Source organism: Lepidochelys kempii, chromosome 11 (genome assembly GCF_965140285.1).
Source record: "Lepidochelys kempii isolate rLepKem1 chromosome 11, rLepKem1.hap1, whole genome shotgun sequence".
NCBI classification, from domain to species: Eukaryota; Metazoa; Chordata; order Testudines; family Cheloniidae; genus Lepidochelys; species Lepidochelys kempii.
The window spans coordinates 11,031,440-11,057,180 of NC_136390.1; the positions used below are offsets into that span (position 1 = coordinate 11,031,440).

Below are 25,741 nucleotides of genomic sequence, written 5' to 3' on the forward strand. Positions count from 1 at the left end.
TGTTTGATTGTTTTTACTTCTCTTTCTTAGGGACAGAGTAATTCATTAGCACGGATAATCTTGCTGTCAAACAGGTGCAGTGCTCCCGTAACCACCACTACACTGACTGGATTCTTGTGTCACTATCAGATTGTATGTACTGTACCCTTCTCAAGAACCAGAGACTGGGACTGGAGGATGGAGGTTGCTTTGGTTGGTATTTAGGTGGCATTGTCACAGGCAAGTGCTTGACAACACCACAGCAACTCCCGCTCCTCTTCAATATTCCCACCATTGGTTTCACCACCACTTCTCTCAGGATAACCAAAGCGCCAGCACATTTCTCCAGCTAGTGGTCAGAGGATACCCAATAGAATCCTCTTTTGGGATGGACAAACTAGTCAAGTAATAAAAACTAACCTGAACATTCACCCCTCAATCTTTCAGTAATTGATCGCTAGAAGCTGCTGACATCAAAAGTCCACCTCTGCTATGTGATGTCTTTTCACTGCAGACATTGACAAGACCATATTTGCAACAGGGGCGTAGGCTGCCAGCAGCCAGCCCACAACCCATTAGTTATGTTTATAATCTGGTGTACTAATCGGGGAGGCTTTTGTGCATCTGGGCACTAAATGGTGACGAAATCAAAAATTCACTGGTGCTGAGAAGCCACATGCTTGGGTTTCTCTTTAATAAAACCAGCCACCAGGAACTGTTCAGTAGATCTTTCACAGGGCAGCCTGTCATGTAATATCCTCTGGTGGCCCCTCAGAATCCAGAAAAGGAAGGAAGAAGTGGGAAAAACAGCATCCAGACCCACTCATTCTCTGTAAGTTCTGTGGGGTAGGATACATCTCACTCTGTTTTGCAGAGTACGGTGCACATCTGTAATGTTATAAACAACCACTTCTTAGAAATATCAGGCAGTTCACAGTAATTCCTCATTTCTGCCCTCATTGGCTTGCCTTTTTGCGTTTGGCCACCTGCATTCCCAGGGGGCGTGGGAGGTTTTGTAGCTCAGGCTGATCATCTGAGGGAGGGACATCTTAAAAACAGCAGCTGCAGCCATCATTAGACAGATCTCCTAAATGGGAACTTGGGAGGTCAAGGCACGGAAAACAAAACAGAACAGCCTTCCAGGGTCATGGAGACACAGAGAAATCCTTTGTGTATTATAAACTCATTCTTCATTCAGGTCACTCATAAAAAAAAGCTTTGACATCCAAAAACCTAGTGCTGCTGTCAGTATATGAAAATAATATAAGCCCATACAAGCCAACAGGAGGAAAATATCCATGTCTGTCCAAGTCTGCCTTGTTTGGTGTCAGCCAGATTCAAATGCCACAAGCCTGGGCTCAGCAGAGATGATGCTGCAACAACATTTGTCCTATGACACAAGTCCAAAAAGAGCTGTGCACTGCAGCACCCAACCCCTCCAGCATAGACTCTAGCTGGCTGGTGTTGCGATTGAGTGTTGCTGCCTGGTGCCATTATGTCATAGTGTTGATCTACATTGGGTTCACTGTGGCTGTAACAAGACGCTTTCTGGATTGGCCCACACTGTATCATTAATCACAAAAGCATTGCATACCCAGTAATGACAGTCAGAGATAGGCAGTGCAGGCTATGGGTTTAAAATGGAGACATATAAAGTTTAACAAGGCATCTGGACACCATCTCCTGGGTCAGAGGGACCTGTGTGCCTGTTAAGATTGTTCTCTTGAGCTTGTAAATGGCATCATCCACTGAGAAAGGATGATTGGCCCCAAATAAACCATAAACCAGGGTGGTCAAAGAGAACAGCCCTTTTCTGAGGAAGGTTCCCTCCGAAGGCAACCTTTGGGAACTTGTCAGAGAGCTACCCTAAGTTCTGAGTTTTAACATAGCTTAGCGCTTCTGGAGTTTCACTGGGAATATTTCATAGCCCATATTAAAGGAAAAGCCTAAGTCTAACTTTTAACAATAAAATCTGCCACGAGTGCCTTCCGTACACCGGAACCACCAACAGCATCCAGAAGTAAAGAGCTGCAGATATCAGGTAGTGGACTGTGTCAGGCAGATTGTTTCTTTTCTAGAAAAAAAAGGGCTATTGAGCTATTTCATTTTAGCCCGTGAGGAGCAGAGTTGGGTCTGAGCCATGATGTGTGGTTCCCTGAAGTCTAGATCTGAACTTTCACAGGCTCTCAACATGGGAGAATCCACAAAACATCAGACACAACAGACCATCAGACCAAATACTCTAGCACCAACTCACTGCCTTCCCAAAAGCACAGAAGAGAGTTTTACTATGGAAGGCTAAGCATACTTAACTCTTGTTTTACTACCATCCTTCTTTGCTTATCAACCACCAGATACAAAAAGGAGATCACTGGCTGATTACTGCTTATGCTCATCTGAGACAGGCTGAGAAAGCTCTAAATGTTCATGCTTTTATTTCCCTTCAAGGCATATTTCCTTAATGTTACCCTTCTTCTGATTATCTGCCTACCAAACCAAGCGTGTGCCACAGGGGACAATACACAGCCGGCTCTGCAGGAAGTTTAAGGGGAGGAAGCACAGGGTCAATGTTCTTGTTTCCACATTGGGAACTTTGTTCTTTTAAAGTCAAAATGAGAGTGCCTGCAGGGGACTTCATAGATATGCAGATCCACAAGGGGAGCGGCTGATTACTTCTAACTGTGGAAAACTATGCCAATCTGAGCACAACATGACCTCAGCTCATTCTCTTATCTAAGGTTTCTTCTATAACCCTTATCATGGTAGTATGTACGTGCATCTACCTATGGGGAATGGTGGGGGAAGGACAGCTAATGAAATACAAGAATGTTATATATTAGCTTAAGAAACAGACTGGCTATGCTAGTAGGGTCAGCAAAGGACAGTATAGAGAAGTCTCATTACTCACCTTTACGCAGGAGTAAATGACCGAAACAAACACCACTGTGGTCAGGATCAAGAAACTGGTCAGGTAAAAACCCAACATAAATGTAGAGCTGAAACCAGAAAGGGATTTTTAAAGATTTACACCATACAGAACAGTTACCGCTCCGCTTTTAGCCTTAGTACATCTGTACAAACTATGACATATGGTGTGGGCTTTCTCCCTGGCTAGGATGGCAGTAGGAAGTAGGCGATGCGTTGAATAAGGAGATTCCCTGTTCCCTTTAAATTGCTCGGGTGACAGCAGAGAGACTAAGAAATGTTTCATGTGCTAGAAGAGATGAGAAAATAATTTGTTACAGTGGGCCACCCCCAGCTGGCAATGGATATCAGATGCCCTGGAAGAGAAACTTGCTGCGCTTTAGAATTGAGGCCTCTGCAGCCAAGTGCACATGAAATACGTTGGGGAGACATATTTCATGTCACACTTATGAGTCCATCCCCATCCTTTCATTTGCATCCTCTGTGAAGGACTCAGGAACCTTGTATTGGCTAAGAAGGAAAATACAGAGAAATAGCCCACATCCAACAAGGTCATGAAGATGCCCAAACCTATCCTGGTTTCTCATGCAGAGAAGCATGGTAGGGTTTCACTGCCCTACCACTTTTGCGGTCTTCCCACCTAAGCTCAAGAACAAAGATGGCTAAGAGGGCACCAGAGCACTCGTGAATAAAGCAGCAGTGCTGGGAGTCTGCATTGTGCCCCATCTTCTTACACTCTTCCTTTCAGTGAAAACAGGATTTCCAAGCCAGCTTTGTGGTATACATTTTTGTTTTGATTGTGCAATTATTTGATAACATTTTGAAAGTTTCTGGTCTCAGTACAAAAGAGACGGGTCCCCTCCCATCCCAACACTTTAAATAATCAATGAGGTTATCTTGCACAGTGACATTAAGACCAAACACATCAAAGCCAGCTGGTTTCCATGTTCTGCCATGACAGAGGTAACTGTCTTTGCTAATTCATTCAAAAGGCATTCATTAAGGCAATTCCTCTTTATTATCACAAATGATCATTGCTATTTTGTCTAATGTTTCAGATTCTGCTGATATTTCATGAAAGCATTTGATTGCGACACACATACATGTGGCTGCAGCTGCTTGTTAATTGCTGTCATCAGTAAAGACAACAATCATGCAATTAAGAATATTAGAAAAACGAATAAAAAATGTGATGGAAATATATATCTGGTCCAAAGATGAATCATGAAACTTTGTTTACTCTAGAAACCAAATCGGCCTACAGACATGCTAAGTTATCCACAGGATGGTGGAGAATTTAACAATTATCATGCAATAGGGGTATTACCCTATTTTTACCAGTACTTGCCTGCAATATTTTATATATATATATATATATGCGCAACTAGCAGGAGTTTGTGTTTTGGGTTCTAATTTTGGGATGAATTTAATGGTTGTGAAAGCAAGGTGATTGATGGTGCTGGCAAATGAGTCCTCTTCTACATAGCTCAGCCAATGCACTTGACCACTGACCTCCAACTCCTCTGCTATTCTAGGCCTTTCCTAAGAAGATATCATCCATTTATACTATATTTCTACTATGTGGACAAATGACCACTACAGACTGGTACAGCACCTTAGAACCACCAAATTCAGGTTCACTTGTAACCCAACTCAGATATGAGTTTGGGTCTCTGGAGATGGTATGTTATTATGGTAATCCACACCGCTTCCAGTCAGTCTTGCCAGTTAGCTAGGATTAAAATATATGGAAAAATAATGCTTATGTATTGATCTATGGCAGTTATATGTTCTCCATTACCGTAGTATCTGAGCACCTTACAATCGGTAATATATTTGTTCTTACAACACTCCTGTGAGATGGGGAAGTGGTGTTATACTCATTTTGCAGACAGGAAACTGAAGCACAGAGTAAAATTTTCAAAAGCACCCTAGTCCCATTTTCAAAGGATTTGGGCATCTAGCATCCTAAATCTCATTGACTTTCCTACACGTGGGTTTTCATACTAGAAAAAGCGTGTATGCAGATTTGGGCATGCACGTAAATGCATTCTGGGATCTGAAATATCAAGCCCAGTAGGTTTTGCCATACAGCTTAGACTAATTTCCTATAAGGTCCAGTATCCTGCCTGTGGATTCTTCTGAGGAAAGCTAAAAGTGCTCAAGATTATGGGAGTCTCTAAAACACCTGGAAATAAAGTTTCAAAACATCAAATATTTCTGCCCATAAGAGAAGACTGGCAGGCAAATAGCATATGCCACATCATAATGAAGCTGTTTCGATTTTCTTGAGTAATACAGAACAAAGAGAGCCAGCCAACAGGACGGCCAAGGACCCAGACATTTTTTGTCATCCCTTTTTTAAAATGTTAAATTAGCTCTAATTAAATAGTCCGGTAGCTGCTTAGTGACCTTGGTGGGCAAACCAAACCCTTTTAAAAGGGCTTCTCTCACAAAGGTATGAATTCAAGGCAGCAGTGTCAAGTCAGCTGATCTAAAGTGTTAACCTTTGCAGAACCTGGGCAACCATGAAAATAACAGCTTTAGTGATTATTAAGCATGTATAAAGTGCAGGGATTGACCTAATTTCAGCTTTCAGCCTCTGATTTCCTTATATGGATCTGTCTCTTTATACACTGTATTTTTGCTGCTGCTATTCTGCTTTGTTGATTCTATCATTCCTCGAGCAGTGGCAATCGTCCTTTTGCCTGGGGGGAGGAGAAAGAGTGACCTCAAACATCACATTGTTTCTGTGGCCCACCAGTATATGAACAATCCCTGGTCTCTCTTCTGTAAAGGTGTAAAGGATGGTGAAGTGAGTGAAAGGGAAAGCAGTTGTAAGGACAAACATTTATCTTGTGTCTTTTTAAAATGAATTTTTGCTTTCTTCGATTGGAAGAAGATAAATTGGAGCATTTCTGACTCTTCAATTATATTATTCTTGAGATTAAAAGTGACCGATTCTATAATTATTTTAGGTTTCAGAGTAGCAGCCGTGTTAGTCTGTATTCGCAAAAAGAAAAGGAGTACTTGTGGGACCAGCAGGAGAGTGTGTGTGTGTGTGTGTGGGGGGTGTGCATGTGTGTGTGTGAGAAAACCTGGATTTGTGCTGGAAATGGCCCAACTTGATTATCATACACATTGTAAGGAGAGTGATCACTTTAGATAAGCTATTACCAGCAGGAGAGTGGGGTGGGAGGAGGTATTTTTTCATGCTTTGTGTGTATATAAAAAGATCTTCTACACTTTCCACAGTATGCATCCGATGAAGTGAGCTGTAGCTCACGAAAGCTTATGCTCAAATAAATTGGTTAGTTTCTAAGGTGCCACAAGTACTCCTTTTCTTTTTGTGGGACCTTAGAGACTAACAAATTTATTTGAGCATAAGCTTTCATGAGCTACAGCTCACTTCATCGGATGCATTCAGTGGAAAATACAGTGGGGAGATTTATATACACAGAGAACATGAAACAATGGGTGTTATCATACACACCGTAAGGAGAGTGATGACTTAAGATGAGCTAGGGGACACCATCATAGGGCCTAATCACATCAGCCACACTATCAGAGGCTCGTTCACCTGCACATCTACCAATGTGATATATGCCATCATGTGCCAGCAATGCCCCTCTCCCATGTACATTGGTCAAACTGGACAGTCTCTATGTAAAAGAATAAATGGACACAAATCAGATGTCAAGAATTATAACATTCATAAACCAGTCGGAGAACACTTCAATCTCTCTGGTCAATCGATTACAGACCTAAAAGTTGCAATATTACAACAAAAGAACTTCAAAAACAGACTCCAACGAGAGACTGCTGAATTGGAATTAATTTGCAAACTGGATACAATTAACTTAGGCTTGAATAGAGACTGGGAGTGGATGGGTCATTACACAAAGTAAAACTATTTCCCCATGTTTATTCCCCCCCCCCCGCCACTGTTCCTCAGACATTCTTGTCAACTGCTGGAAATGGCCCACCCTGATTATCACTACAAAAGGTGTCCCTCCTCCCCCCCCCAAGATTAGTTCATCGTAAGTGATCACTCTCCTTACAGTGTGTCTGATAACACCCATTGTTTCATGTTCTCTGTGTATATAAATCTCCCCACTGTATTTTCCACTGAATGCATCCGATGAAGTGAGCTGTAGCTCACGAAAGCTTATGCTCAAATAAATTTGTTAGTCTCTAAGGTGCCACAAGTACTCCTTTTCTTTTTATAATTATTTTAGGAGCACTTCCTATTTTTAGGTGCACAATTCATGAGAAAGCATTGCTACTGAGCCAGTTATGGTCTCCGAAAAACACAAACACACTTAGTTCCTCATTTTTCAATAATAGAAATAAAAATTCGGAAGTATCGTCTTTTTTTGAGAAGATCCTTTGGGCTAGGTTGTGCCATTAGGCACTAATCTGAGCACAGGGCCATGCATACACTGTACCAGTCCAGAAGGCATTGTATCTCTGACACACCTACGAAGCATAATTCCTACCCCTCTTGCCTGGCTGGGAGAGGGTGAATACATGACTGCAGCCCTTGAAACTATGCAGGTTAATTCCCCCGTTATGCCTGGACAGCTCTGCCCATTTTCCGTCCTCCCCACTCATTTGTTCATAGAGCAGGGCTGAGCTTTGCAACAGTATTCAGACCCAAGATCCACATAGGCTGAACAAGAGGACTGTGGTGGATTGCTTATTCCCCTGTCCTCCTTTGCTCAGCTGCATTCAACATAGGCACACTCTAGCCCTGTATTACAAAGACTTTACTGCCTCAGTAGACAATCCTTTCTATTCTAGTGATCTTATTTTGTGTGGGATTATAAATATACTAAATCAAACTTCTCAAATGAGAGGTAAATATTAAAAAAACACCATGGTGGCAAAATGAAAATCCTTGCATGCCAAGCATAATATACCATAGCTAGAAATGAATGCACACAATAAGCATTGTACACTACTTAGGCAAGCATTATTTCAAGACTTTTGCTTCCTTTTGGTGCACTGAAGCCTCAAGGACAGGGAAAAAATGCCAGAAAGCAGAAAAAGTGATAGAGAGCTACTCACTGGGGCACGATTGTGATTTGGACAAAGCAGATGAAGAGGAAGACGAGGGAGGCACAAGCCACATAGGCTCCAAATCTGTCGTCCACTTGCTTGGAGTACTGGGAGGAAGAAAACAGGCTTTTATAAGCATAGGTAATACCATCCTCTATGCCCAAGCAAACCCCTCATTCAGCAGCCAGCACCCTCCTGGTTCCCCAAGAAGCACCACTTGCAGAACTACCCCTTAGAGAAGTGTGAAAATTCCCCCTTACTTTGGGCTATATTTTGGGGCCCCGAAAAGACCTCAGGGCTGTGGAAAGGTCCTGTGCAGATGGGAAGAAAATTTATATTTTGTCCCTTTCGTATCTGTCAAAATAGATAAACCTGGACCAGAGGGCATAGCTGTGCGATGTTGACTCATTCCATCCGGGGCTCCCTCCAGTGGGGATAAATAGTTAAACATGGCCCAAGCTTTTTAAGGCTCCTAAACTAAGTTTATTTGGTATTATATCCAGACTGCTCTCTGCTATATACACATCTTCTTTGGGACCACTCGCAAGGAGAATCTCTTGTTTAAACTAAAATCTCCGGGGCATTACTTTGAGTGTAACCTCTTGGGAATACACTTTTTGCTATGCGTCTGTACAAGGTCTAGTACAATGGACATCTGATCCCTGTTTGGGGTCTGCAAGCGCTGCTGCAATACGAATAATAATAGTGACAGCTGTGAACTGTAGTACAATTGGAGCAGGCCAGTGGATGCTCCAGAACAATTCACCTGCCCTCCAGGGATCTGGGGACCTATCAAAGGCTAAGGTAGAATTGATGGGTGCAACTTATATGATACAAAGACCTCCTGAGAAGGGTTCTTCCCCCTTCACATTTTCTTTGGAACAGAATCCAGTGCAATTTTTTGTTCATGAATTAAAAGGTACCGTGTCATCAACAAGTCACTGCATTTCGCCAGAAATGAAAGATTATTGTGAAAACACCAATTTCTTGTTTCCCTCTTTCAAGCCCAGCGAGAAAACATGGTTTTTCGTGGTATCTGCCAGTGTTAAAAAATATGTGCACATTTTTAGTTGGTTCTAATGAAAATGTGAGGTTGCCACAGGTTTTCAAAAATTCACAACCTTCGCATTAGTGATCAGTCTCAGTAACAGGTGAGCTGTGTCCAATTCCTAAACGTGTCATCTGTACTGCTGGAACTGCAATTCTTAGTCCAAACAAACTCAATCCCTAAACTGTGAAACAAGGAGGCCCTTGAGATATCTGAACCATTCAGTTTTCTTAAAATTATAAAATTAAATGGGGAAAATAACATGCTTACACTTCTGATCAACCCTAATGTGACCCATTCAGAATTGAAAAAATACTGCAATTACTGCAAAGTCCTCTTACTCTTTAACTAGATTAATCACTGTATCCTCTTTTTGCAGTACAAACATAATTGCTAAACATAGTGATAGAATAGCAGACTCGAACTTAACCTAACCAATACAAAATTTATAGATGTGGCTTTTCCTGTTAAAAATATAGCTCACCTTTTATTGTTATTATTAAGGGTTATCCTAAAGTGTGTGTGTGTGTGTAAAATAACTTATTCACTTATATGGTACACACCATTGTAGTATGTGAGTGCCTCCAAACTTATTATGAATTTATTCTCATATCCCTGTGAAGCAGTATTCTCTCCATTTTACAGGCAATTGAAGGGTAGAGAGATTAAATGCTTTGCCCCAGATCACACAGGATATCTGTGGCAGATCCAGATTTCCTAAATCCAGTTCCTTAGCCTCAAGATCACCCTTCCTCTCCTAAACTGGTAGGAGAGAGCAGTGCAGTTAAAAAAGAGTATAATTTTGAGTGCCACCCACGACACATCCTCCAAGGATCAGTAACGGGCACAAGAACATCTTGATTTCACTCTGAAGTTCACCATTGCTATCGGTGAGAGAGAAATGGCTCAGCAGGCATTCCTACCCAATGTTACATTTCTATCAAATGTTTCCTTCAACACATACCTGGTTTTAGAGGACACAGCGTAAGTTAAGATCTCCCTAAAGGAGCTGAAGTGATAAATGGGGGGGGGGGGGGCGGAGTAACTCCAAACTGTAGGAAGAAGATCTTAAGCTTAAATTGGACAAACAAAACTAACAATAGACTTTCTTCACTTGAGAGAGTAGTTATTGGGGAATTTACCTTCTTCTCTAAGTCAGGCTCCCTGAACGTTAAAAGAAACTTGCGAACGTGCTCAGAGCGTAACCGATCAATACTTCTGGCATCGATTGCACGGCCCAGAAACTCATCCACCTCATCCTCCGGGTTCATGCTTTCTTGGGTGTTCCTGAGGATTTCACAAAAATGGAAGAGAATGGGAACTTTACAGTGCACTCAGCTTGAACTTTTTCGGCGAAGAGGCCCAAAGGAGTTCATCAGTTCACCGTAGAGACATCCGGATGTTAATCACCTCTCATTTATTACAAACTTTAGCTGGATAATCTCCAGGGGAAATGTTATCAGCTATCCAATACATTGCCAGTCCTCATCCACCTGTCCTCACCCAATTAAGGTATTTGATATAGCTGTCTTTCCCTATTATCAAGGCGTTTGCTTCCCTTGAATGTGTCTTTTTATCATAAATCAACCTCTAAAATCAAATGGATTTCCCCTCCATTATTATTGTGCTGTTTTTTCCCCTACATTTCATTCCTGCTATGTATGTTATTGCCAGAGTTGGTCAAAAAACGTGGGGAAAAAAAAAATCACAAAAATTGTCAAAATCTCCCATGCGCTGCCCCAGCTTGAAATTTCAGAACTTGAAAAATTCTCCAGCTTTGATTATCTACAGTGTTGTCAGGACCAGTTAAAGGTGTTGGGCATGACTCTCCACTGTGTCCTTCCTGTGTAGTTATTTACAGCTGGGCAAACTATAAATTGATACCAAATCAGAACTTTCCATTTGTGACATTTCTTGGGGCAGCCAAGGCTGTGAGTCGCTTCGTCACCACCTGCCTCCAGCATGACAGTTTTTCTTATGCCAGGTGGGTGTTAGCTCCCCAACACAACCAGCCTGTCAGCCACTCAAGCATGCTTGTTTGGGCTACCAGCTGACTCTTTGCTTTGCAAGTTGACTATAGATGCACCCCAAGTCATTTCAAAGTGCTCCTCTATGGTATCCAGCTGCAGTCACTGGATACCCACAGAAATCCCAGATCCTCTGTTCCCAAAAGAACAGCGTACCACAGTTTATCTGTTTCACCTTAGACAACTGCTCCTGTATTACACACAGCACTTGAGTACAATTATAAAACAAAAGAAAAAAGTATTTAAGAAAGAATAGAAATTCCAATAAAAAACAGAGTGAGAGATGGGAACAAATCGTTACATATAAAATAACATCATAACATGTATTCTAAAGCCTAAACTTAACTAACTATATCACTGCAAACAAGATATCCTCCTGTCTTAAGGAGTTCATCTCACCCAAAGTTCTCTCCAGCATCTTCAACCAAGCCTGGTTGAGATCCCTTTTTCATGAAGCAAACTGGCTCTCGGTTTACTTCCTAGGCGAAGGACACCAGAGTGTCTCTTTGCACCTCCAAATATATCAGAACAGACTTTTGATGGTCACCTCAAGATAGGGTCCCTCCCCAGCTGTTTACCCTTCCTGTTAACTTTCTTCTCAAGTCTCTGCCAGCTCTTCACTATCATTTGCCTTAGAATGCTAACAGACTCCTATTGTAGGATATACAATACACAATAGACACCCTGGAGATAAGTGTCTCCCATCCCATCTGGAGAAGTTTATCTCAAGACATGTTACCTCTGAATGACCTGCTTGTAACTACAGAGATGACAATTTTTAGTATATACACAACTCCTCACATATTCTCCGTACATGCATCTCACAATGATCACGATGATCAGTGTGACACAGGCTTTTATTAGAGACCTTGCATGACATTATTTTGGGGAACCCAGGGGGATCTCTGTACCCCTATAAACCTCAGGGACCTCTGCCAGCCCTGGCAGCTCTGGCATCCCGAGGTTCTTGGGTCAAACCATTTTCTTATTCAAATGATATTATTTTATACTTTTGAGCTAAGAGAAAAGATGATACAAGGTGGCAAGGCAATGTGGAGTCAGATCCTACTTTCCAAACATATGGACCAAGGTTTTCAAATGATTAGTGATTTTCAGTCCCACAGGGTTTTTCATACCACAGGTTTTCTGATGCCCACCATAGAGCCACCTTACAGGAATGGAATTTTCAAACAGTGATGAAAACCAACAATCTGAAAAGCAGGCTCCTTTAAGGCATCTCAAGTTGAGCACCCAAAAAGTAAGGCCCTAATAATTTTTGAAAAACCTTAGTCAGAATTTTTATAGCTTGACATTGTCTCTTTAATGGTCTGGCTTAAACTGACAAGAGGCAGAAATTAAAAGCTAAAGCTGAAATGTTATTCTGCTCAGTTTCCATGATGCCCAGGTAAATATAGCTTGTATTAGGACAGACCCTAATGTAATGCCTGATTCCAGTTTCAATTCTAATTGATTCCAGGGCAACATACAGCCCATGTTAGGTGAAATCAACCATTGTTCAGACACTCCTAAAAATGAAACCTAAAGCACAACGGGGCAGGATGAAAGATGGTATTTATTGCCAGCTGAGTTTTCTGGGTTTTGTCCGGCTAACACTGGCTAATGCAGACGTATAGCATGAATTGTAACAAACCCGTGGCCAACAGATCTTTGTAGGTGTGAGTAAGATGCTCACAAAAGCCACTCAGAACTTCATGGCAGCTGCCAAAACACAATCAGGACTTCTGTTTCAAAAGCCAATGCCCCACAACACTGGAATTAAAGGAGACTTTTCACTAGCTTTAGCATGATTGGACCTGATTTTCAGAAGAGCTCAATACCCACAACTTCAATTTAAGTCAACAGAATCTGTACATATCTGACAAATAATAATAATAATCAGGCCCCACAGTCTTATGACACACCATTGATAATTGAAATTCCAACCAAAAGAAGACAAGTGATACAGATATACAGTAGACAAGTTATTACAATACATCCTCAGCATTCATACGGGAGGCAGTCTGGCAAATGCAAATGGTCTTTGCCTCAGTTCCTTAAAGTTGTTATAGCAAGGGTTTGCATTTCAACAAGGGTCAGGGAAAGGAGAAGGACTGTTTTTATTTTTGGACACCACAGTTATTTAATCCATCAGCTAGTATATATTCCACTTCTGAAATGCAATTTAGATTTCCCCTTGGAGAAAAGGAAATTCAATTTACTTCTAGATGTTTGTTTTAAAGAAACCACATCTGCTTAAGTACATGAAGAGCCATTTTTTATTTTTGCTCAGTTGTGACAATCCTGTTCTCTAGCCTCATAAAAAGAGCAAAGAAATTACGAGTCCTATTTACAGAATGCATTCAAAATTCCTGTTAGTTATTTGTAGATTTGGACAATTTAAATTTAGCCATTTTTATATCACATGAGAATTGCAATAATTTTCTCCAAGAATCCAAGGTTAAAACTCATTGCCATCTCAGTGAGCCTCAGCTAGATTCAAAGTTCCAATCTAACAGCACAGCCTGGGAGAAAACAGGAAGGAGAAGAAACTTTGGGTAGTTTTTGACTGTGGCTGGCTGGTTCAGGCTTAGTAATAGTCTATGGGTCATTTCACCTCTAAGTCGCCGGTTTGAAGCCAGCCAAAGACACAAAGTGTTATCTCATCACAGTTTGGTAGCCTTGAGTTGATTGCCTCAGAGCAGTTCCTTTTTGGACATTAGGCCACATCACCTTTAGCAGTACACTTCTTGCCACAGATACCAAGGAATGAAAAGACTCACCCCTGGAGGTAGTCCCTATAAGCAGAGTAGAGTTACACTGCTCAAGCAATGAAGGGTGTGTGTAGAAATTTTTACTGATACTGTTGTATGACCATGGGGAAGGACAGCACATTTGGGTCCCTTGTTGTCAGACAGATTTCAGAATTATTCTTCTGGCTTTCGGAAGCATTTAAGCTGCATCAAAATGCTTAAACTTGAGGAGGCACACCCAGCTGGCACTCTGAAAGACCTGCTAGGGCAGCGGTGGGCAACCTGCGGGCGTCCATCAGGGTAATCTGCTGGTGGGCCTCCAGACAGTTTGTTTACATTGGCATGGCTGCCCGCAGCTCTCAGTGGCCACCGTTCACTGTTCCCGGCCAATGGGAGCTGCGGGAAGCAGCGGCCAGCACTTCCTTGCAGCCTGCGCCGCTTCCCACAGCTCCCATTGGCCAGGAATGGCAAACCGCGGCCACTGGGAGCTGCAGGCAGCTGTGCCTGTGGACAGTCAGTGTAAACAAACTGTCTCACGGTCCGCCAGTGGATTACACTGATGGGCCGCAGGTTGTCCACAACTGTGCTAGGGTTTTAACTCTCCCCCGCCTCCAAAAAAATTACACCCCCCCCACAACTTTTATTCCTATTGAGCAACACCTCCTCCTAGAAACTCCACTGGGGTCAGGGTCATTACTCCAAAGGACATGAAACAACCTATTTATGCTCTGTCACAGGAAAGATCAGCAGAAATTCCGACTCTCATGGAGCTTCCTGAGCCACTTGTCATTTTGCCATGTCACTTCCAGGGGAGGTGCCAATTTGACCCTAAAACCAGATATTTTACAAATGGCAGTGGCAACCGATTCAATTCAGCTCCCACATAGCTAGATTCATTCATTCAAAAACCTACAGCCCAATAACATTCCTTTGTTCTTTTAATCGCAATAATAAAAATTATTTCATAAATAAAAATATCTTGGTAATAAAGATGCTTTATTAGTAAACACAACTGGCAATTAATCCATGGTTGTTTCCCCCCACCCCTCCTTCTCATTGCTGGCCTCTTCCTCTACTTCCATTGCAAAGACATTTAGTGAGCAACATTTAGGTTAATGTCAGTAGTGAGATCAAACAATGCAATTATTAGGATTTAATTATTAATAGCGTTTTGGTTGTTCAAAATTTAGAGGTAAAATCTCAGAGTTAATATGATATTGAAGAATCTTTTTTTAAAAAACAGCAGATTTTAAGACAGACAACTAACTGGAATAAATGGCAAGAAAAAATTCTGTTGAGAGCCAGCTTCATAGTCAAAAAAAGAGGCAAGAAATTAAAGATTTAAGGCATAAACTGGTATATGATCCTGAGTGAACTGGAAAATTTAGAGCAAGTATCACTCATTTTAATGAGCTGCCAGAGATGAATTTAACCAAAGAGGATCATCTTTCTTGGAAATTTATTATGAACATCTTGTTACCATATCTTTCTCGTAATGGCCCAGCATTGTTAGAGAAAACATCCTTTATATGTAAATTTTCTTCTGGGTATGTTTTGAAAACAAACAAACAAAAAGATAAGGAATGTTGAGGGGAAGGAGCAGAGTAAGCATTTTTGTCACAGAGGTTTGTAAGAAACACAGGGAATAAATAACTTGACAGAATTTGTCTTTTATTCACAGGCCAACATTTTCAGAAGCCGCCAGTGATTTTGGTTGTCTCAATTTGAGAGATCTTAAAGGGGCCCAATTTTCAGAGGCGCTGAGCACCCACAACTCCCATTGGCTTTACTGAAAAATTGCGGGTGCTCAGCATCTCTGAAAATCAAGCAAGATGTTTCTAAGTTCGACTACCAAAAACTGAGGCACTTAATATCATTGGCCACTTCTGAAGATTTTGATCACAACCCTTTGTACTGGAGGGAGGGGCCCAAAACTCTGGAATGCTGTTCCCTTCAACAAAAGCCAAAATTCATTGATGACATCCTTCTCTCCAGGCTTAAGGCCTCCCTGTTTCAATATGAATTTTCATGGAGCGGGCTTGACTTTATGTATTCATTGAAAAGCATGACCCAGTGGGTTTAGCACAGAACTGGGAGCCAAGAACTTCAGAGTTCAAATGCTGGCTCTGACAACATCTCCCGGTGGCAAGTTGCAACCTCTCTGCCCCAACTCTTCCTGTAAAATGGGGATAACTATTCTTACTTACCCTGTTACGTGATAGGGCTGCTATGAGGGTTGGATAATGTTGTAAAGTGACTTATAACTATGTCAGGTGAGGAAAGTTAAATATGAAGCAGTTATGTCAACCTAACCAAAGTCAGGCTAAGAGAGGCTGCTGGGAAAGCCTCTGACAGTAGAATGAAGGAATACTTGTTTAAGTTGCAGGGAGTAAGAAAAAAGGGGAGGCCTGCATTCCTGCGTTTTTGTACCAAATGTTCTGGGAACAGTTCGTTGAGATAGGAGGCACTGTTTTCCACTCCTTGTTTTTGTGTTATGTCTGTTCTTAACTCCTCGTCTCCTGGTTGACACCCATACCGATAAGAAAGTTAGTGAAGCATTGCGATTTGCTAAAAGTTATCTACAATAAGTGGGCAGAAGTGCATGCATAATAGAGAAAGAGGATTTTAACTAACATAGGGGAGGGGTGGGCTGCTTTATGAATAAATCTATGACACAGCGGAACTGTCTATAAAAACCTATGAGTTTTACTTAGAGGCTGCTGGTTCTCTTTGGAGACGGGCTGCTCTCTGTTGTTGTGTGCACTCTTCAATAAAGAGCTTTGTGTTCGGACCTTGCTGGTGTTGCCTGTCTCTCTCCGGTCAGACAACGAACCGTGCCGTCTGGGGGTTCGAGTCCTCGACAACTATAAGGTAGGGACCTGCCTGTTGTGGATAACAGAGTAATCCATTTGTTTGGTGTCACAGTAGGATAGCTTTCAGTATCCATAAATCTGATAGATGGTGCAACTGACTTCTCAGTATATGAACCCTCATTCACAAGTATCCCAATACAGCTCCTGTTCTGTTATTTCTCTCTCATTTGCTCCATTTAGGAAATGAGCCCAGTGTAAGTGTACACAATTTAACTCTTATTTCCTGGCCCAGCTGCTCTTCTACATTACTACCCACTACAGGTAATTTCATTGGCACTAGCAGTAGAATGAATCTAAATGCATTTTACATCTCTCTTATCTGGCTCGGTTTCTTCTATCTGAGCTTCCACTTCCCCTAAATGAATGATCTGCCAACTAAAGCTCTGAGCATTGATATTGTCTTTGCTGGATGGACAAGCTGACATGGGAGCCTCTGTAATGCAGCAATTGTGTAACACTAAGACAGTGAGAGTTCTCCCTCAACTCTCTTGTCTCAGGGGTTCCTCTGTGTTAGGGGGCTTATTCCTTCACCCGCTTACTTCCCTGGTTCTTCTTGAATGAACAGAGAGTAACAATACCCGAAGTCCAAAGGTGCAAACAATTAGATGTTTATTGGGGTGAACTTCCAGCAAGCAGTGATTCCAATTTCCTTCCTTAGTGTCCCCTTTCCCAGCTCTGACACCACAGAACCTTGCCTGTGTCCCTGTTCCCATTCCCCCCCCCCACCTTTACTTCCTGATTGACTGCAGACTATATAGTAAAACTTGAGTTCTGCTTAGCTATACCTTAACCAATTATTTTACTGAAATTTAACTAACCAATCTTAACATATTGTAACATGATTATCTAACCAATTATATTCCACCACCTTAATTGGTTTACACCCAACAAAATTAATTATACAGCAGACAGAAACAATCACAGAACCAGACAGAGATTATACAGACAAACAATAGGGAAATGGGGACTACAGTGATAGAACAACAAAGAAATGAGGATTTCACACCCCAGCTATTGATAAGTGAGTTCTTGCCAGACAGGATGCTATCAAACTAAGTTTCCTTTTACATCTTCTAGGCTTTTCCCTTTCTTTGGAGGTGACAGGCATTATCAGGACAGTACTGTATTCATAGCAGCCCAATAGCACCTTATTTCAACGTGACTTGTTTGGAATGTAAGGATGTGAGCGGTCGCTTCCCAGCTTATGGCTGCCTCTGCTGCTTAGCCAAAGATCTTAGCCTAAGAACAGGGCCTCAGACTGTCACAGTGAAAAAAGGCCCTATAAACAGGCAGACAGTGATTTTGATTCTTTCTTCTATACCTCTATACCTAGCTAAATGATAAGAATACACCTAAATTCTTAAAGTATAGGCCTTTGTAGACAGACCTGAATATCTATATCCTAACAATCTATTTCACTGCTGGAGCTAGGAGGATCTCTTACTGTCCTCTCCCACTTTATAATCCCCACTCCCACCTGTCCTGAGCTGATATAGTGAACCCATTCCCATTGAAGCTCATCCTTACTGTTCCTTAATTGGTAAAGCAAAATAAATAAATAATAATAGCAGCAGTGGCTACTGCTCAAGTTCTTTTGCACAAGAAGCGCCCTGGGTAAGAGGATGCCATGTGTGCCAGCATCATTTATAATTCTCTAGGACAGGTTCTGCAACTGGCGCTTAGACTCCTTCTCAGCATTCTCAACAGAGATGCTTAAAACAGAAGGTAACTGGAAATGGACTAGCCCTCACACCCGTGGAGGTGGTGCCTGTAGATTAGCTGCCCCTACAGGAAATGTCACTGCCACTCTCCAGGCTGTGACCTCATCCGTGAATAAAAAATATGGGGACTCCCATCTCCACGGTTGGAAATTGGGCCTCTGTCTCATAAGCTAATTTCAAATTAGGGGGAAAAAACCAACAAGAATGCAGAAACACAAAACATTTATGACAAAATTTGCTTACTTGTCCTTGGGATCCTCAAAACCCTGAAAGAAAGAAAATGAAACATAACAGTTAGGAAACAGAATGACCTTGGATACAATGAAGAATTCTGATGGATGGCATTTCACACAGGAACTTTCACAGGGTTCATTTGTTATATCTTGATGGAGATCCTTGCCAAGCCAATACAATATTCTCTGTCTCTATGTCATTCATCAGATAGATTGGGCAGAACACAATTTTATATAAATACATGTCTTAAAATAAACATATGAAAGTTAAAGGTAAGGGAATGACTTCTGCTCCTTCAGTTGACCTTTGTCATGCATTTGCTGTGCCTTTAAGAAAAGGTTACTTATACCAGTGATGCAATATACACTTGGGTCAAAATTCAGACTGACAGGTGGGTGCAATTCCCTTGTAGTTAATGCACTGCTAGCCTGCACAATGTATGAATTTGGCTGATGTGGTCTGCCTCCAATCACAGGAAGGGCTTATATAGTTAGATACCCATTTCTTCTTCAATGCTTATTTTCATGAGTCTTTGCTCTCCCATGTCTACTTTTGAAGTCTATTCGTTTTCTTAAAGTCATTTCTCTTATTAGGGTGGGATTTTCAAAAGTGCTCAGAGCTTGTCTAACGCAGTGGAACTTAAATGGGAGTAGAATTTGGCCACCATTTTTGAAATTCCCATTCTTGGAACTTTATCATGCCAAGTATTTTGCACGAACATAGACTTTTTAACCATCAAAAACAGTGGATAAGACATTAATGGACTATTTATTGGGGATCCATTTAGTTAAGCATTACAAACAAAATCTGTTCTTTTTCAAGCCCTTCCATGCTCCCCTTAACACTAAAATGCATCTCTATGAATGGGAAGGGGGAAATTTCTTGTATTTTGGCAAGTGATTTAAAATACACTTCAGGGTCATTCAGGTTTATTAAATAAGCTATCTACACGTTCACAGGTCCAACAAGTCCTGAGAGTTGTTTGAAGGGTCCCAAGAAAAAAATATGCATTTATCTGCAATCTGAAATTTTTATTAACATACCTGATAGAGAAGAATAGCTTCATAAAATAGGTTTCACATGGACTGGACCAAAATCTGCCTTCAGATACCCAGGTGCAAGTCTCACTGAAATCAACAGGAGTTGTGCCCATGTATATGAGGGCAGAATTTGTACACTGTGTTAAAACTCTAGCAAATGTAGTGATGACAGATGTAGGATTCCATGGGGTTTTTGTGGATCTCAATGACTCCAGCTCAAATGTGTTTAGTTTACAAGTGAAATGATGGTATACTATACTCCTGGGAGAATTCTGCTCTACTGCATGCGTGCATAATTAATGAGCCCCTCATATTTTTATATTTTTGCACAGAAAAAAGCTTCTGCTGAAATGCTGCTGCAGCTCTGACTTTTGCCCACCAAGGGGTGCTGTGGCGCAAGAACAGTAGCAGCTCCCTGCCAGTGAGGGAAGAGAGAGAGCAGCCTTCTTCGTAGCGGGCCAGATCAGGAGACAGGGCTTATGGGGAGACAGACAACGTGGGGTGCTGGGAGGTCAGACAGGGGCTCAAAAGGGCTAGTGGGGGAGGACAGACCGGGGCAGGGGCTGAATGGGAGTGGAGGCGCAGGGCCACAGGGGGGAAGGAGTTGCAGGCCACATGATGATGGGGGAGGGGGTGCAGAGCTACATGGGGACAGGGAAGTGGTTGAATGGGGCACAGAGACACATGAGGACAGGGGAGTGGTTGGGTGGGGGGCACAGAGACACATAGGGACGAGGGAAGGGGTGCAGGGACATATAGGGATAGGGGAGTGGCTGGGTGGGGCCACAGAGATACATGGGGACAGAGGGAGGGGATGCAGGGACACATGGGGACAGGAGAGTGGCTGGGTGGAGGCACAGAGACACATAGGGACAGGAGAGGGGGATGCAGGGCCACATGGGGATGGGGGTGTCTGAGTGGGGATAGAGGGACACATGTGGACAGAGAGTGCAAGGACACATGGGGGTGCAGGAACATGGGGACAGGGCCAGATGTGCCTGACTGAATGGGAGAGGCTAGGGGTCCAGGGTCTGGATGGGGGAAGCTCCCTAACAATCTCTCCCTGTCTCCCGCCAAAAAACCTGTTCTTCCATACTTTTCCCATCCATACCCAACAACCCTCCAAGTTCACACCCAGTGTCCTTCCCAGCAATTTACTTCCCTCTCCCTTAGCTCCTCCATTACCCCTGACTCCCCCAAGCCTTTGCACTGCTTCTGAGGGGGTGCGGGAAATACGGTTCTGTGTAGTTTAAATGAATTATTATTCAGAGGTCTGTATTAATATGCCTAGTAAGAAATCCCTTTGTCAAAAAACAATTCCTGAATCTTTTTTGTCATCTGTATTGTTACAGACATACTTGCTGACAGGTATTTTGAAATAAATGACCAAAAGTAATTGAAACTGGTGTGATGATATTGTGTTATTTTGACAAATAACATATGCAGAATTTTAAAATATTGTGAGCAGAATTTTTAATTTTTTGTTGCAGAATTCCCCCAGGAATAATGCTAGCATTGCAATCTTAGCCTGGGTTCTTGAGATTTAATGTGGATCCTTTCCATACACAGCCTGCTGGCCAAATCCTGCCCACAACTGCCCTTGCTCAATGACACTGGAGACAATGGCATTGAACAGTTGTAAATGAGGGCAAAATCTGGCCCTGCAACTGGAAATAAGTTATCAATCTGGTGATGATGTGAGAGGCAGAACAAAATCCTGCACATTTTCCCTAAGCTGTGTAGGCTTTGCAGGACGAACAAGAGAAAACATATTTTTGTCACTGAAATCAACAGGTCTGTTTGTCTGAATACACAGAGCAGGTACTTTGAACAAGGAAATGCCATTTTTAAAGTCGCTTTTCAGACTAAACCCACACTTTAAAATTGAAACTGCAACTCAAACACTGCCATTCAGGCATGCAGAAAGAGGAACCCTCCTGTCCCATTCTCTTCATTACTACCTATTAGCAAACTAATGCTGAATGGGAAGGAAGCATGTTTTAGCATGCACAACAAACTTACTTAGCATGTCCAAGAAAATTTTGCATGTCCAGGTAACTGAGCCAAAGAATACTACAAGTGCTATTGGTTTAAGGTTAAAGAGGGACTGAAACATCACTCAGATATTTGTTTCACTTAAATTGCTTTACAGCTGTCAAAAGAGTTGATTTTTTTTTCACCTGTATGCAATTTTACAAGATGGTGTCAGAAATAAAAGCCCACTGATTAACCATGTTGACAAAGTGCTCATAATTTTTCTGGTATCACAGCTAGTTGCACTGACAAAAGAAATCGTCTGAACTTGAATAGCTATCACCCAACAAATGGGGCAGGGGTGAACCTTAATGTAAAAAACACAGACAGTGCTTGCTTGTTAAACATAAAGTCCACATTTTCAGACATGGATTCCTGGGAGTTAGGGAACTAAACCCATACACAGGAGCCCAAATTAGTGGCCTGATTTTCAATGGCAGTGGAATATCCACTGTTCCTACTGACTCTACATGTTGACACTACATACTGATACTGAACTCCTAAATTTCAGGCACCCAAGTTTGAAAATTCAGAGTAACAGCCGTGTTAGTCTGTATGCCACAAGTACTCCTTTTCTTTAAGTTTGAAAATGTAGACCAACTGGGTCAATTTTCAAAAGGACACAGCAGTGATTCTCAGAAAAACAGGTGAACACTTTATAATGGGCAAACTTTCACAGGTCAACAGAAATCTGACAATCATGCCTAACTGCCAATTTGAGTGTGCAATTACCTGGTTTGCACAAGCAAACTTTGATTTTTTTTCTGGCAAGCCCATTTAAAAAACATTAAAAAATAATATTGGGTTAATTTAGATTCTTGTTTAAACACTAAAACTTGCTTGAAACACTGGAAATGATGAATAAGAGACTTCTATGCTAGTAGTTCAATTTACGCTGGATTCTCAAAATGAAAGACTCAAAAATGCATACATCAGATATAGCAAAAATATATTACTCAGTTTTTCTTCTCATCTAATGAGGTTAAATATTTAAGAGTGACTTGGATTTTAATTGAAGGGAAGCAGCTTAAAATTATATTTAGTGGGAACCTCTTTAGCTAAGTAAATTAAACTATTCACTTCAAATACTCCCATTTTGAATGAATGATGGCTTCTTCATATAGCGAAGCTCACACAATGGAATTATTATGCAAGAGAACCTGCAAGCTGATTTTTCTTTCAATGCAACTTCTAAAAGGCTAAGATATTATTAAAGGAAATACTTCTTATTTGCACAGAAGCACTTCACTGGGATACTGAAAACATTGCTCAGGGATTCAATTGAGACAATCTTAGGGTACTTCCCCATAACATTTCCTCAAGTAGACCCTCTCTAAGCAATTGGCAGAAGGGCATAGTCAGTGTTTAGAATTTTCCACATACTTCAGGGCTCTATTCTGATCTCAGTGAGCATGTGGATTTTCTGCATGATGTTTGTTAGTGGAAATGACATGCCTTTTAGTGCTTTTATATATAGAGGCAGAATGTATGTTCATTAAAGATACATGGCCAGGTCCTCGGCTAGTGTAAGCGAGGGTAGCTCCATTGACTTGGATGATAGTGAATGGAGCAATGCTAACTTGCACCAGTTCATGAAGTGGTCCTTATTTTGCATCTAAGACCTTTGCTAATTCGACATCTAATTATTATTAAAAACACATGTCACTCATGAGAAAATTCAAAGTACAGGGAAGAAAACCAATCCTCACTGTGTATCTAATACAGCAAAGTGCTGGGAAACTATCTGAAGGCTGCTGATCTCCTTCAACTTGACTTTAATACAACTGCTGCCTGGCACTTTGCAATATTGGGTCTTATATGCCCAAAATACAGACCTTGGTGCTAACCAATAAATGCAATAGACTAATTGATTGAAGGCTCCTCAGAGCAGGAATTGTCATACATTTAAACATCATTGATCACACCATTGGCATTCAGTCAGTAATATTTATTCATAAGCTTTTCCGCATGGTTATTGGCATAGTGTCAGGTCATCTCAGGAATATGTGTAATAATATTCGTAATCCTTTACACCGCAGTATTGCTCAAAGGTGCTGTTCAAGAACCGGGCTCCACTGTGCTAGGAGCCATAGGAAACACAAGTAGACACAGTCCCTGCTCTGGAGGGCTTATGATACACTGAATATGACCAATAACAAGGATACCGTATATGAGATCACCTGGGTGTGGAGCCCAGTTATTGCACAACTTGATGGTTCCAAATGATCTGAAAATTAAAAATAATAATTGGTTTTCCCCAACTGCCACGTGAACTAACTGTCATTGTTTAGCTGATCTTCATAGGCATCACTGCGGAACATCATGGTCTTAATAAATAATAATAATAAAGTTCAGGGAGAAAAAAAAAGTCTTGTGCTTTTTTCTGAAGATGATCACACTCAAACTCTGACAGACAGACCACCAGAAGTAAGGCATTCCTTAAACCAGTGGACTTCAAACTTTTTTTCTGGTGACCCAGTTGAAAAAAATTGTTGATGCCCGCGACCCAACAGAGCTGGGGATAGGGGGCTCAGGCTGGGACAGAGGGTTGGGGTGCAGGGGTGAGGGCTGCAGGGTGGGGTCAGGAATGAGGGGTTCAGGGTTGGGGGGGGCTCAGGGCTGGGGCAGGGGATTGGGGCGCAGGCTTACCTCCAGCAGCTTCCAGTCAGTGGTGCAGTCGGGGTGCAGAGGCAGGCTTCCTGCCTGTCCTGGCACTGCGGACGGTGCTGTGCCCCGGAAGCGGCCAGCAGCAGGTCCAGCTCCTAGGTGGAGGCATGCAAGCAGCTCGGCGTGGCTCTTGCCCACAGGCACTGATGCCCCCAGCTCCCATTGGTCAGGAACTGGCCAATTGGAGTGCAGAGCCAGTGCTCAGGGCAGAGGCAGCATGCGGAGCCCTGTGGCCCCCCTGCCTACGAGCTGGACCTGCTGCTGGCCACTTCTGGGGCGCAGCGTGGTGTCAGAACAGGTAGGGACTACTAGTTTTTACTGGCCGGCCGACAGGGTCCCTGGCTCCTGAGCAAGGCGACCCAGTGCCTTTCATTCCATGACCCAGTACTTGGTGGCGACCCAAACTTTGAAAACCACTGCCTTAAACAACAATGCTCAGTTGAGAAGCTTAAAATATAGGAGTTCCGAGTGCTCAATACCTGTGAAAAATCCAGCCTTGTCTTATCTACATACCTTGTTTTAGGTCCTCTCCTCAAGTGTCCTTCAGCTTGGTAACTCAATTTGCTCTCTGCTTGGTGAGGTTTAAGGATCCTCTATGTAGATGTGTACACCTTTTCATTCCAGGTGCAATTCAGTGAGTGGGCCTTGTAATATTTAAAGTCCTACATGATCAGGACCCCAAATATTTGAGACAATCTCTCCCCTTAATCCTCACATGGCACTGGAGGCCTCTTGAGGCCCTCTTGCTGCTGGAACCTGGAAACCAGCTTTGTAGGTTTGCCAGAGGGTCTCCCAGTTCAGCAGCCACAATTCACACCCAGAAGGAAATTGTGGGTGCTCAGCACCTCTAAAAATCAAGCCGTAAGACAAAAACAGCATGTCAGTGGTATGACAAAGTGGTAAAATTGAATTAATGATGTGGTTTCAAAAGAATCTTTGCCTCCGTTGTCAGCACTGCTCAAGCTGCCACGGAAGGATCCGGCTACGCAAGTCATCTCAGGCCTGCTCTTCTGTGGTTTACTGAATAGTTATGTCAGTGATGCCCCTGGTCTTCATCAGAGCAGCACCACTCGGCTTATAAAGCACTAGCCACACTACAAAATGGAACTGATGGTAGCCCATCCATGATGCCACCCAGACCAATCTGGTGGCTGTTGGAAGGGTGACACAGCAGTGGTCACTACAAAAATCAGCAAGATAGAGTTCAAAGGAGGTGAAGGACAGATCTAAAATAAAGACAATGAAATGGATCCTGTTTAGGGTACAAATCTTCTAGCCCTGTCTAAAAATGAGTTGGAAACACATTAAGGCTTTTATTACAATGTATTCACTAAAGAAGGAATGTTGCAGTGTCTTATCTAATCTTTTGTTAAGTCTCATTT

The 25,741-nt window shown here is 42.2% G+C and overlaps 1 protein-coding gene across 1 annotated transcript in view; it reads right to left on the minus strand.

Moving 5' to 3' along the window:
• ADCY5 (adenylate cyclase 5) overlaps positions 1 to 25,741 on the minus strand; it is a 333,999-nt gene that overhangs the window by 33,429 nt on the left and 274,829 nt on the right. The window contains exons 9-12 of the mRNA XM_073305113.2: positions 18,628 to 18,650; positions 10,156 to 10,300; positions 7,975 to 8,072; positions 2,888 to 2,975 (exon numbers count right to left, since the gene is read on the minus strand). Coding sequence (XP_073161214.1) covers positions 2,888 to 2,975; positions 7,975 to 8,072; positions 10,156 to 10,300; positions 18,628 to 18,650 — 354 coding nt within the window. The remainder of the gene's footprint in view (positions 1 to 2,887; positions 2,976 to 7,974; positions 8,073 to 10,155; positions 10,301 to 18,627; positions 18,651 to 25,741) is intronic.